General features: G+C 41.1%; 1 protein-coding gene and 1 long non-coding RNA gene across 2 annotated transcripts in view; one reads left to right on the forward strand and one right to left on the reverse strand.

Annotated features, from left to right (window-relative positions):
* Nucleotides 1–525: 525 nt before the first annotated feature.
* The window catches only part of LOC123248020, a 36444-nt gene continuing 22959 nt past the window's right edge, over nt 526–14010 (forward strand). Inside the window, exon 1 of the long non-coding RNA XR_006506167.1 lies at nt 526–874. This is a non-coding gene — a long non-coding RNA (uncharacterized LOC123248020). The remainder of the gene's footprint in view (nt 875–14010) is intronic.
* Nucleotides 1391–2318, reverse strand: SMIM40 (small integral membrane protein 40). The gene is made up of 2 exons (XM_044677167.1): nt 2043–2318; nt 1391–1467 (listed from the first exon to the last, which is right to left on the reverse strand). The coding sequence occupies exon 1, from the start codon at nt 2316–2318 to the stop codon at nt 2073–2075; it is 246 nt and encodes an 81-aa protein (XP_044533102.1). The 3' UTR covers nt 1391–1467; nt 2043–2072.

Consider the following 14010-nt stretch of genomic DNA (forward strand, 5'->3'; position numbering starts at 1 on the left):
CCGCCACCGCCTCCACAGTCGCTGTCCGTCCCTCCCCCCCTCCCCCTTACCCCCCGCTCCGTCACCCTCAGCGCGCGCTCTCTCTCTCCCTCTCTCTCACACTCTCCACCCCCCCTCCCGCAGCAGACCCCCGCGCAAGAACGGAAGCGATCACCGCGCTTCTGTCCCAGCCCCCGCCACCACCATGTCCCTGGGCGCCGCCATCCTACCCTAATGGAGTCCGCCAGAGGGATATAGGAAGTGACGATACACAAGCTACCTGCTCGGCCCTTCTCCGGGAGACGTACGGTGATTGCATTGGCCCACTCCGATCAAATGCCTCAGATGGGCGGGCTTTTCTGGGCCTGGGAGACTAGGAAGTCCCTGAGGAGAAAAGGGGGAGGCCATCTTGCTGTACGGCATCTGTCATGACAGGAAATCTAAACTACTCTAGGGCGAACTACCAGGGTTGTATAACACCCGGGGTTTGCAGATCTCCGGTCACGAGGTAGAGCCCTGGCCTGCCAATCAGAGCCTGGCATTCCGTTTGCCCAATAGCACTCCTAAACTAATATTGCAGGGGGAGATGGGGAGGAAAGATTTGTGGACACACCGAACAACTGGGGTAGGTAGGAACAATCCAATCTATTGCATATTGTTGGACTAAATTAGGCCGGCGCCGAGATCCCAAGAAAGCTCGGGCGTTTACTACGAAGAGAAGCGAAAGTTTTCTTTCAAGGCTTATTGATATCTGACCCTGATTCCGCTTGTGACTTCGTGCCCCGGCCACTCCGACCTTCCAGGGCGCTTCTCAGTCTAGCATTCGCCAAGACTCGCTCCAGCGGCTACTGATTTACAAGACGAAATTATTTTCCTACGTACGGAATGTATGCACGTAAGTAACCAACCCTTCCACCAATCAGGAAAGTCTTATGTAAATAATACCATGCTCGAACCTTTGGGTCACCGAAGTACAAAGCGCAGACTCTAGTCGTCACTGTCCTTAAAGGTCACCGTGGCAACCAAGTGAAGGCCGAAGAGAGAGCAGGTCCTCCGGTCCTGCCCGTGGTTTTGTCTACCGTACGGCAAGATGGCGGCCTCCAGGGCACGGGGAGGCACGCCCTCTCACCACGCTGTGGGGCTGGGGGCTTTGGCTCTGACCCTCACCTCTTCTGCCCTGGGGTCCTCGAGGCGGCCGTTTTGTGCGGGGGGGTGACCGTGGGATTCTAAGATATCTGGAGGATATTTGGGAGGGGGTTGGGGGGTGGGACGGTGTTCAAAGTCCTAGGCTGGAAGCAGTGCTTTTAAAAGGCCTGTAGCCTCCTCTCTCGTCTCCTGCGGAGTCGGGCCTGGGGCAGTTACTGCCAAGGAAGGGAGGGAAGAGGAAAGAAGTGGAGCCTGACGCTTCTTACTGATCCTCAGCTTTATTAGAGGGAGAGGGAAGATCAGGAGATGGTACAGGGCTGGTCCTGGGGCAGATTCTGGTCCCTGTCGGGGAGAAAGTAGGATTAACAAGACTTTCTTTCTCCTTCTAACTCCCTTTCCCTGAGATTGGTATTCCCTCCCCCCCTTCCTTCTCCCAAACAGTTCTGGTCCATCGTCAGTTGCCCTAACATTGGAAGAGCCCTGGGATGGGATTCAAGAGACCTGGGTTCTAGGACAGGTCTTTTAGTTTCCTTTTGGCAACGTGACGAAATATCCCCTCTCTTAGCCTTAGTCTCTTCTTCTGTAAAATGGGTGGAAGGCAGCTATGTTTCCAAATAGGCCTGGAATCAGGAAAACCTGAGTTAAAATCCTGCCCCAGACACTTATTAGCTGTGTGACCTTGGGCAAATTACTTAACCTCTTTTTGCCTCAGTTTCCTCCTCTGTAAAATAGGGACCTACTACTTCCATAGGTTTATAATCAGGAACAAATGAGATAATTTTTGCAAAGCATTTCATAAACAAATGCTAGTTATCATCTAGATTTCCATGAGGGACCCCCCCCCCAAGAGATTATAATTCATCTCACATTCCCAGGAAATGTTGGTGTCCATCTTTATCTCTTGGCATATTTCTTACCTTAGTTGAGAGGGAGGAGGCAGTCAGTGATTACAGCTCCAGTTCTTCTTCTTTTTGAGGTGTTCCAAGCAGCCAACCCCAAAGGTTTGCCCAGGGTATTGGCCATAGCAGCTTGTAGGCAGCCTCTAGCATCAGCACTGCTAGGAAGAGAGCAAGAAAAATGAAAAAGGCCTTATCAAGGGCCCGAAGAATGGGACCCCTGGGAGGAGTTGGACCCTGGGCAAATGCCAAAAATACATCTTCCTCATCCCTATCACCCTCCTCCTCCTCTGCCATCCTGACCAGAAAGCCTAAGAGCTGAGCAGATCAAGCTGGATGGGATGGAGATACTAGGTCAGCACTAGTTGGATTAGTGGTAATTTAGTGGGGGAAGGAGTTTTCTTGTTGCATCTGCGCTCTGTGACCTAATTCTCCAGATGCAGAAATAATAACTATAATAACCTAACATATAGCCCTTTAAAGTTTTCAATGTGATTTACATATGTTAGTGAGAGGGCTAGGATCCCTGAGACAGGTACCAAATGGCCTTGGACAGATTTCTGGGAATGGGGCCCTTGTCTAGGCCAAAGCACATATCAGGAGTCAGGGGTTATCAGGACACCTGGCTCCCTCCAATGAACAGCCGACAGGAGAAATTCCATTAGTTCATGCCTGTGTAGAGCTATTTAGGGGCCCCTGCCCATCTTCTTAAGCACAGCCATGGGGAAGGGGCAGAGGAACCTTGATTTTTCTCTATAAAATCCTATCCCCCCCCACTACTTCCAGAACTCTGCTTCCAGTAGCCTGGACCACATCTCCCTGCTAATCCCAACAAAAGCTGAGATGAACAGAGCTTTAGTGACAAATTCTTTTGAATTGAACTCAAGCCTGACCACAACATTAGTATGGGGGTCCCATACTATTTCATTAATGTAATAATAGAAAGAGTAGGCTATTAGACTGAATGAGTCTATCACAATTGTAAAACTAAGTACTAATCACTTTGAAAGGATTTTAGGACTGACTATTCGATGAAGACAAATGACACCACATAGGAAACATTTGTGTTTGAAAGAAAGGGTTAGGGTTAGGCAGAAGAGGATTCAAGTTAGAGGGTATTGCTTTTCCTGTGGACCATACTATTGTGAAGATGTTATTGGATCAGTAGAATTCATCCAGTTGAAATCAGAGAGACTAGACCAGGAGTACACAGTCCACATAACTAGAGGATATCAAAGACCATGAACCTCATGGCAGAGAGAAATGACAACCTATGAATATTATCATTGACTCTCAGAGCCCAGCCAATGCTATACCTAAACAGTGCTTCTTGCAGATTTTTCAAAGGAAGAACCAGACTTTACCAACCAGAGATTATTACCCCTTTGCCATGTATGCCTCCCAGCCTTTGTATGTTACCCTTATGCCCACTCTTCCCATCAGCCCTGTGTGTGTATTTGTTGGGGCATTTATTCAGACTCAAGGAGGGAAGATTTTTTTTTCCTAACTACTCCATTCTTGGGGTACTACCAACTATCTGACTATATCATCATAGTAAATATCTTTGGGAAAAGGTATTTGAGGACATTAGCTGATTATCACTAAGGAGTATATCAGTAGGCATTCCAGAGTCATAGTAGTAGAAACCTACTCCCAAGACCCTGAAAATAGTAGACAACTACTCTCTGGGAACCCAACTGGCTAATGCAAGTAAGAAGTGGGGAAGTAGCCATGAAGAGGGTGTTGCCTTTACATTTGAACCATGCCATAAGTCTTTAAGATAAGAACTATTTCCACTTTACAGATGAAAAAATAGGTCTAGCAAGGTCATATGATTTACTCAACACAGCTTTGACCCAGAACTTCCTGATTTCTCAAGTTTGGCTGCATCTGCCAGGCCTCCAGGAAATTAGAAGCCTTTCATTCTGATATGCAAATAGCCTCAAATGGCCAGGGTCTGAAGGCCATCCCTACCACCATCAATTGACTGAGTTTCAAAGCTTGTGGCTACCTCTTGATTGGTCAACTGAGAATCAGCTACCCTTCAATAAAAGTAAATGGGCCACTCTTTTAACCTTTGAGGAGGTAAACCTATGTACAGTGGAATGGATCTGTATTTTGAGAACACTTGTGCCCACATGTTGCTTTTTCCCCATCAGGAGGAGGGACAGCTGTGGCAGAGGCAGATTTATGTGCACTTGGTTTGGATAGAGGGAAGGCAGGCAGGAAGTCACTGCCACCACTCTGGTATGGACACTTGTAAAGATTAAAAATGGGAAGACTAGCTGGAGATTTTAATATCTTATTAATCAGAAAGGAGAGTATGGGAGAAGATCAAGGAAATAGATCATTCCTAAAGAAAGGTCTAATATATAGCCTCAATTTAACTGGCTGTCAGTTTTTCCTCTACAGCAGTAATGCCAGCAGTTCTCAGTCAGCCTCAATACAAAAGTAAAAGAGAGAGCAAAATGTGCTCTGACCTCAGTTTATCAAACTTTCTCTCTGCCCACTAACTCACACATCATACCTTGTGAGCCAACTGTCACCCTTCCTCCTTAGCCTGGGTGCCTTCCTCCTTAGCCTGTGTGCCTAGGGGACCACCCAGAGCCATTGGCCTACCTCCTGCCTCTTTGTCCCCTATCCTAATTGCTGACTTTCCTGCCGACTACAGGGGGCACCGGTTTTGATTCTGTCCTCATTGTCAAAGTCCCTTCAACTCCCTTCACACATCCTAATCACCTCATGTCTGGACTGTTGAAAAGCCTACTAGTGGGTCTGTTGGCCTCAGGTCTCTCTCCACTAATCCATTCTCCATTCAGCCACCAAAGTGATTTTCCTAAAGCACTGATCTGATCATGTCTTGTCTCCCTGATTCAAGTTTTAACAAATTCAGTAAATTCCATATCACCTTCAGGATCAAATATAAAATACACTATTTGATGTTGATAATTCTTCATAACCTAGCCCTCTCCAACCTTTCCAGTCTTCTTATACCTTTTTCCCCAACACATACTCTCCAGTCCAGTGACACTGACCTCCTGGCTATTCTACAAATAGATACTTCATTGATTGGCTCCAGCTTTTTCTCTGGGTGGCCTCCATTCCCAGAATGTTCTCTCTCTTCTGCATTGTCTACTGACTTCCCCAACTTCCTTATAGCCCAAACTAACATCCTGATTCTACTGAAAGTCTTTCCCAACCCCTCTTAATTCCTTTTGTTAATTATTTCCTATTTATCTTGTATAGCTTGCTTTGTATATATTTTTTGCATATTGTTTCCCTTATTAGCTTATAAGCTCTGAGTGCAGTCTTTTTATGTTTTTTTTTTTTTATCAGCATTTAGCATAGTGTCTGGCATATATTAGGTGCCTATAATAAGTGCTTATTGACTGATTGGTTCTAGTTAGGGAAGACCATATGCAAAAGCAAGGGATTGGGAGAGAGCTTTGGGGAATGAAGGTACTTCCCTTGGTGGCATGGTTTTGAAGTCCAGAAAGTCAGGAAGAGGGGTAGGAGAGATAAGGAAGGCTGGCTTGGCCATCTTCAAAAAATGGAGACTCCTGAAGGAACTAATTTATTAAGTATGTGGGAGGCACTGTGCTAAGAGCTGAAGATACAAATGATTCTTCTCATCTTACTTGTTGTAAAAAGAACTGGTATTTCCTTATTGATTTAAAATCTCAGTTACTATGGAGATTCCTCAATTGGGGAATGGCTGAACAAATTGTGGTATATGATGATGATGGAATGCTATTGTGCTATAAGAAATGATGAAATGGTTGATTTCTAGAAGAACTGGAAGGACCTGCATGAACTGATGTGGAGTGAAATGAGCAGAACCAGGAGAACACTGTACACAGTACTGAAACATTGTGGGACAATCAAATGTAATAGACTTTGCTACTGACAACAACAAAATGATCCAGGACAATTCTTAGGAACTTATGAAAAGAATGCTATCCACATCTAGAGAAAGAACTGTTGGAGTAGAAATGCAGAAGAGTATCACTTGTTTATTTGGGTATATGATTTGAGGTTTGGTGTTTTAAAAGATTACTGTATTACAAAAATGAATAATATGAAAATAGGCTTTGAGTGATAATACTGTACATGTGAAGCCCAAAGGAATTGTTTGTCAAGTATGGAAGAGGGGAGGGAGATGACATGAATCATGTAACCTTGGAAAACATATGTAGATTTGTTATTGGAATAAAATAAAGAAAAAAAAACTTAAACCTATTTCAATTAATATCCACTCCAGAATTGAAAAGTCTAATATAATTTATACCAAGATTTCTAATTTCAAAATATACACATTGGTTTAAAAATTACTTCCTAAATTGATTTGTATTTAATTTATAAAACTCCCAGGCATCTAATTAGATGTACCCTTCTAATATAACTCATTTACTTTTTAGTTGTTCCCTGATTTCCATGAACTTTTCTCTTTTTCATGAATAGGAAAGAGTTAATAATAGGCAGCTCTTGAGTGGCACAGATATTAATTTTTTCCCTTCACTTTGGAATTTTACTGATACTACTCTCAATTTAACTTAGGTTCCTTTTAATCAATAAAATTACTGACCACTTCCCCCAAACAAAATAAATCTTTTACTTTCTAGGCAAGGTTTGAGAAGAGATGTGAATATTCTTTTCTGCAACTTTCACAGTTCTGGTCTCAATTTTCTCTAAATTCAACAGTGAGTTACTTCAGAACTCACTAAAACATTTCTGCATTTATAAAAACATTCAGATGAAAGTTTGGAAATTCATAGTAGAGGACTTACAATTTTAGTCTCTGATTAGTTTATGATATAATTTTTTTGAAAATTGGGGGAAAGATCCCCCTTCCTCTTATCTGTGTTTCTCTTTCCATAGAAAATTTCTATAATCAGGCAAATGGACAGTGGAAGTTTTGCCATTACAATACAAAATCTATTAATTAATAGTTATACTAAAACATCTGAGTTTCTTTAATAGTATGCAAGTAGAAAAAAATCTTACTATTTCAATATAAAGTTGTGGTCAATTCCATATCCTAAGCAACTAAGTAAATGAGTTCTTGGGTTTGCCACTTGCTAATAGTTATATATTTCTGTATAAGATTAAGTCCTTAAAATAACTCATTTCTTCAAGAACATTTGAGGAAAACAGGTTATTTCCTCAAAAAATAAAGGGGGATAAGACAAAGGTGTAAATTTAATAGAATAGTAAACTTTAATAAAGCAACAAGATTAGGCTGTTAGAAGTCTAAGAACTAAGAGGCAGACACCAAATGTTTCTAATAGGAAATATAGGCTAGAGAATGTTTTCATAATAAATTTCCAAAATTGGATGAAGATTTTTACATATAAATTTGCATTAATAATTGTAAAGAATTTTAAATCAAATCCTTTTTTTCCTAGTTTGAAGTCCCTATCTGATAATATTAAGGGAAGGGAGGTCTCATTTTCCAAGTCAGCCCTCTTCCTTCAGCCTGTGGATGACATTGTCCATATCAAAAACAGAAAGAAAAGAGACTAGGATACCTGGGCAAAGATCTGGCTTTACTGTGAGAAAAGAAATCACAGTCCAGAGTTCTGCATACTCTATATTCTGAAGTATGAGACTCAGAGTTATAAAATACACACTACATACTTAATTTCATGTTTGGTCTTAATCCTGCATTTCTTTCTTTTCTTTTTTTTTTTTTAAACCCTTACCTTCTGTCTTGGAGTCAATACTATGTATTGGTTCCAAGGCAGAAGAGCAGTAAGAGCTAGGCAATGGGGGTCAAATGACTTGCCCAGGGTCACACAGCTGGGACATGTCTGAGGTCAGATTTGAACCTAGGACCTCCTGTCTCTAGGCCTGGCTCTCAATCCACTGAGCTACCCAGCTGCCCCTAATCCTGCATTTCTGAGACATCTCTAACTCTCAAAACCTCTGGAGGCCACTTTGGGCAATCTGGTCCAGCTGGTTTACATGATTCTGTTTATTATAAAGAATAGTGTTATGTACCTATATTCCTTTTATTTATAGCCATAAATATATGGCTATATATATAACCACTCAGTAGCCAACTGCATTCTGACCCTAGTTCTCCACGGATACTAATTATCTCAGACCAATTCTTTGTCTGTGACACTAAGGCATATAGTACCCTTAATGAAAACTGGTACTGTGTCTGTGGTATCAGCTGCCTAATACCCCCTGTTTCTGTTTGCAGTCACACTGGGACTATGGGGAAACATGTTATTTAGAATTTAGGCTTATACTAGCATAGGAAATTTAGGAGAGACTATGTAGCAGACAACTGGGTGGTATACTCTTCCTCCTTATAGTCTCTTATTATTCCAGCAGTTAGGATACATTTCCTTATGAACTCTGTCAGAAACCTTTTTCTTAAACTTTGCAGCTTAGCCGAATTTACCTCCCAGGTACCTGAGTAACTTTTGGACTGGCAACTTCCTATTAGTTGGGACACCCTATGGCAGTGATAGTGAACCTATGACAGGGGTGCTAAAGATGGCTTGCAGAACCCTCTCTGTGGGCATGCAGCTGGCGCCACTACTCCCCCCTCCCTTCATTTCTAGTGCTTTCTCCTTCTGCCTGGGTTAAGATGGGGCAGGACCCACCCTGCATTCAATAGGGAGAAGGGCCATAGCACGAGGCCTCTGGGTGGGGGTGGGGCCTGGCACTCTGTTGCTAAAAGGTTCGCCATCACTACCCTTTGGAAACCTTGAGTTTGTGGCCTCAGCAAGCCTCATTCTGCTTCTGTGCTCATTTTGAGGCCCAGCAGGACTTACTCTGCCACTATGCCTGGGTTTTTCTTCTAACCTCCACATTTTCCATCTTTGGGACCTTGGCAGACTGCCACTGTCTTTAATTATGGAACAAGCTCCTTCATTCCTTTTATCTCATGGAACCCTTTTAATTGGGAGAAGTTCAACTTGCAGGACTTAAAAAGGAAACAATTATTTTGTCTTTTAATTGAATTCATTTTGCAAGAGGAAAGGAAACTCAGGAAAGAAAACCAAACTGCCCCAAATGGGTTGCTTTTTAACAATGGTAATTAGAAGTAGTTAAAAGAGAAGCCACAAATAGTCTGGCTTTGGTTAAAAGAATGCTTAAGTAAAATGAAAGTAGAAAACTACAAGGTGGAGGATCAACTCCATTCCTTGCAGTTAGACTTAATTCTGTTCTGTAATAAATTCACTTGATAATTTATTTTAGCTAAATTTCATTTTATTCAAACTGAAAAAGTTAAAGCTAGCAAGTATGTGATAATTTGTTTTGGTTAATTTGGCTATATCATTATTGTAAGAAAATCTTTGTCTTGTGTCCTTTTTAGTATTATTTGTAGATTTTGTCACCTTGAAAGATTTCTAACAGGGAAAATGCAGTCAAGCCAGAAAGATTGCTAAAAACTGCAGTCAAAGAGCTAATATGCTGGGAATAATTAATGAAGTTTCATACTTTAGAAAGAATTATCCCAGTGAACAGATAAAATATATAAGGTGGTTTAAAGATGTAATTTCAATATATTAATATGAGAAAATCACACAGCAGAAGTGTTAAACAAAATCTGCAAGTTGAGACAAACTTTCTTGTACAAGTTGTTCTCATCTGGCTAGTCCTTGACCTTATCACAGAACACAAGGTGGAGCATGTGCCATTATTAATCAGTCTTGTTGCTCCTACATCAACCACTCAAGTAAAATTTATTGCTGATGTACAGGATCCTGTCCAAGACTGCTTGAATAGCAGATGAAATGAAAGTTTCCATCCGTCCCTGATGGAATCCATTTTCTTGGGTTGCCTCTGTATTTAACTGGTTATCAGAGATGGTCATTTTTGCTAATGTAATTAGGTGGTTCCTTATCCTGCCTCTCTGAGTTGCAGTCCTATGATGCTGATAATTAAACTTTGGTCACTCCATCTTAGGTGTGGTCATGATTGTTTTTAGTGTTAGTGACCTTAATTTTACTTTCAACACACATATTACTTTTGGAAGAGAGAGTCTTACCACTGGTAGGCACAAATTGAGCCATTAGTGTACATGTATAAATATCATCCTATTTCTTACAAGTTACTGCATTTTGGCCTACATCAAGGTCCATGCCCAAATCTGGGTCATAAATCAGGCCCACATCTACTGACTAGTCTCCAAGATTGGCCTGCATGCCTGATTTTGAGTCAAAGATCATGCCCTCATCTGGATCTGGTAAGGCCTGACATATAAAAAGTGGTGCAAAGGCAAGAGCAGTTATCACTTTCCGATTCTGGGTGATCAGCTTATATCAGCTTATAATTTATTTTAGCTAAATTTAGTTATTTCATTTTTTTTTTCAAACTGAAAAAGTTAAAGCTAGCAAGTATGGGATAATTTGTTTTGGTTAATTTGGCTATATCATTATTGTAAGAAAATCTTTGTCTTGTGTCCTTTTTAGTATTATTTGTAGATTTTGTTACCTTGAAAGATTTCTGACAGGGGAAATGCAGTTAAGCCAGAAAGATTGCTATAATAAAAAAGAATATATAATTGTGAGAGAACTAATATACAAAATGATAAACTTCTCTCAAAATGCAGAATTAAGCACATAAATTTCTGTTTCCTGAGGAGCATATGCTTTCCCCAACGCCACGTCACTCTAAGCTAGCCCAGGTTTTGCTGAATAGATATCCTGCTTGGTGTTGGGAATCTGCCCTGGTAGTCTAGGTATCTTGGGAGGCAGGAGAGCTAAGCAGGAATGAGATGTAATGAGAACAGCCAGAGACTCAGTAAGTAAGCTTGCAGAAAGCTGTTCTGATCTGCCATCTGCTGACTTTAATTTTTATACCTTTTTCTTAAGATTACATACATATTGGCATGATTTCCATTCCCACCATACATTTTTTCTTAGAGACAATGTATGAAGTCATACTTTTCATTCTCCAGTAACTTTTCCATATTTTTCAAAGTGTGTTTGACATATCTCTTGGGCTACAGTGGTGGGAAAGTACAGGAGACAATTTCTCTATTTATCATTCATTGTTCTTTTATGTTAATGTACTGTACTGAATCAGGGATCAGGGAGGCAGGAAACTTGGAGATTGTTCTGGCCTGTGTATGGGAATCTTAATTAGGGTTTTAAAATCTTTAACATTAATTCACTAGTTGCTGGTTTGTTGTGAAGTGACTTCTAGGGGAATTTCTGTATTACTGTATTTCTGTAAAGGTGGGAATTTCCTAGGAGTTTGTAGGGGGCCTATAAGGGTTCTTATAATAGCCTATAGTGCTCTTCTGTATTTCCCTGGAGCTAAGTGGGGATATTTGATCAGTAAATAGGGAGTGTTGGTTAAGAAAAGAGTCACACAGGGAGGCCTGGGTGGGAATCCATCCTCCTGTAAATCTTGCCTTGCAGATTTCAGGATTTGTGTGAGACCTGTCATCCGACATGAATTCGATGGCCCTTGGCAGCTTGACCTATAAGGAATAAAATGTATTGGGTTGAGACTGGTTAGAACTTTGTGCCAAGAATGTGAGCCCATATTTACCAGTCAGTGGTGAACTGAGAGAGAGGTGGGGGGTGATCACACTAGGGATCATCATATAGGCAACTGTGTATCTGCTACCAGGGCACTTGCCATACTTGGGCATGTGCCCTTTCTCATGAGAAGATGAATTTGTCTCTACTTACCTCAGTGGCCTCTAGTTATTCTTAAACAGTGTTGTTCCATACATAATGAATGCAAATCTTAGCATGGTAGGTATATAAAAGAGAGCCAACTGCCCTGGTGTAGTAGTACAATGTAATAGTACAATTAGAATTTGATATAATACTTTCCTTGAAAAGGATACAGCTTGATCTAAAGCTAGGAAACAATGGAGACAGAATACAGGGAGCTTATAAAGCATCCTTTTTATCTTGTCCCCTTTTTGGAACTTGAGCAATCTTAGCATGAGAACACTGAATCCAAGAGTTTTTTCCTTCCACCTTAATGGGCAGTTGGGATTGTCAGCAGTACCTAGAATAGTTCCTCCCAGGACAGCTGAGTATATCCAGTCCCATGAACATTTTTAATGTAGACACTCACCTGGCTGGAAACCATGCAATGAAAAGTGCTCCTTTAATCAATCATAGTTTTAAATTTTCTATTCATTCTCTCAGCTTGACCTGAACTCTGAAGGTGATATGGGATATTGATATTTTTCATTCTGAGAAAAGAATAGACCTAAGTCAGAGTTGAATCTATAGAATGAGTCCCTCTATCAGAATCAATAAAAGCTGGAGGTCCAAATCTAGGAATAATTTTTTAAAGTAAGATCTTAATAACAAAGGCTGATGTGACCCTAGAAACGGGGAAAGGTTCAACCCATCTTGTAAGCTGATCAACAATAATAAGGCAATACTTATAAATAGCTGACTTGAGCATGTTATATAATCAATTTGGAGACGTTCAAATGGGGTATAGGCTAAAGGGTGAACACCAAATGTAACCTTTCTAAAGGCATGTTGATTATAAGACTGATATGTATGGCAAGAAGCATATATATGATTAACAACAGAGGAAATACCACTAGGGTCAACCCAAACCTGTTTGATTGTGTCCACCATTCCCTGAGTACCAAAATGCCCCATTTTATGTGCTGGAAAATAAATTTGGTGATAAAATTCCTTAGGGAGAAGAGGCTTACCAGTTTCTGTGATCCAGACCCCAGGTACTTACTTTGCATTAAACTTTGTCTTCCAGGATTCAACTTCTTTCTCACTGTAGATAAGGGAGTTTACTTTATTCTTGAGAGGGAAGTAAAATGTTCCTTCTTCAGTAAAAAGAGTTGTATGGGGAGTGTAAAAAACCAGGGCCATTGATAGCAGCAGCCTTAGCTGCCAGTCAGCCAAGAAACACTGGATCAGTGTCCCCAGTATGGATTGAACAATGAATGACAGAGAGAGAGTGTTAGGAAACTCAGTAGCTTCCAGGAGATCACAGATAAGGTCAATATTTGCTATAGTTTTTCCAGAGGATTTAAGAAAACTTTGTTGCAACCAGAGATTTTTACTGCCCGTGAGAGCAATGAATTCAACTGCATGGGTACTGAAGTGATGAAATGGTAGGAAAACAGACTAGAAAAGGTCTCAAACAGGTACCACTGAAACACCAATATAATGGACTCTCATAAAGGAAAAATCTTCAGTATAGAGAGTCAAATCTGGATCAGCAAGTGGAACATCATCAGTGAGGTCTTGTTGAAGTCTTTCAGCCATATCAACAACAAGGCTGCAACCATATAAAATAAATACATCATCTGACAAAGGAAGCTCTGGTAGGATTGAGGCAGGATTAAGGACAGAACACCTTCTAAAGGTAACATTTTCTTTGTATCTAGCAGATCTCTCATCAGAGAAAGCCTGAGTCTGGTGTCTCAGCGATAAGGCTTCCATCTCATGAGGGCACAGCACAATGAGCTGAAAGCCTAGGACCAGATCACAAGCTTTGTCTGCCAGGAGAGCAGCAGCTACCACAGCCCAAAGGCATGGACATACCCCAAGGTGATGGCATCTAGCTGGCAGGGTTGAAGGGATAGCCCAAGGTACTAGGAGAATACCCTTTATGCTATACCCTTCTGCTCATGGACAAAGAGGAAAAAAGGCTTAGCCTGGGAGGCCCAAAGCAGATGCTGGGAGGAGAGACTTTTTGAGTGTCTTGTCAGGTATTCAGGCTGCAAAGCCAAAGGTTCTAGAACAGAGTCTTTAGTTATAACAGTTAATAGTTTATCAATCTCACCAATGCTGGGTTCCATTGAGAACAGTAATCCATGCTGCCTAAGGTGGCATGTAGTAGCTTCTTAGACTTCAGGTTTTTAGACATGCTTTGGTGACCCTTGTCTGGAGTTTTCTGATAAAAAGAAAGCCTAAATCCTCAACTTGAGGAAGATACCATTGGACTTTACATTTAGAAATCTTATAACCTCTTTCATGAATTGTAATAACAGATGAATGCTGTCCTTTTCACAAATCTCATC

The sequence above is a fragment of the Gracilinanus agilis genome, chromosome 4 (genome assembly GCF_016433145.1).
Source record: "Gracilinanus agilis isolate LMUSP501 chromosome 4, AgileGrace, whole genome shotgun sequence".
NCBI classification, from domain to species: Eukaryota; Metazoa; Chordata; class Mammalia; order Didelphimorphia; family Didelphidae; genus Gracilinanus; species Gracilinanus agilis.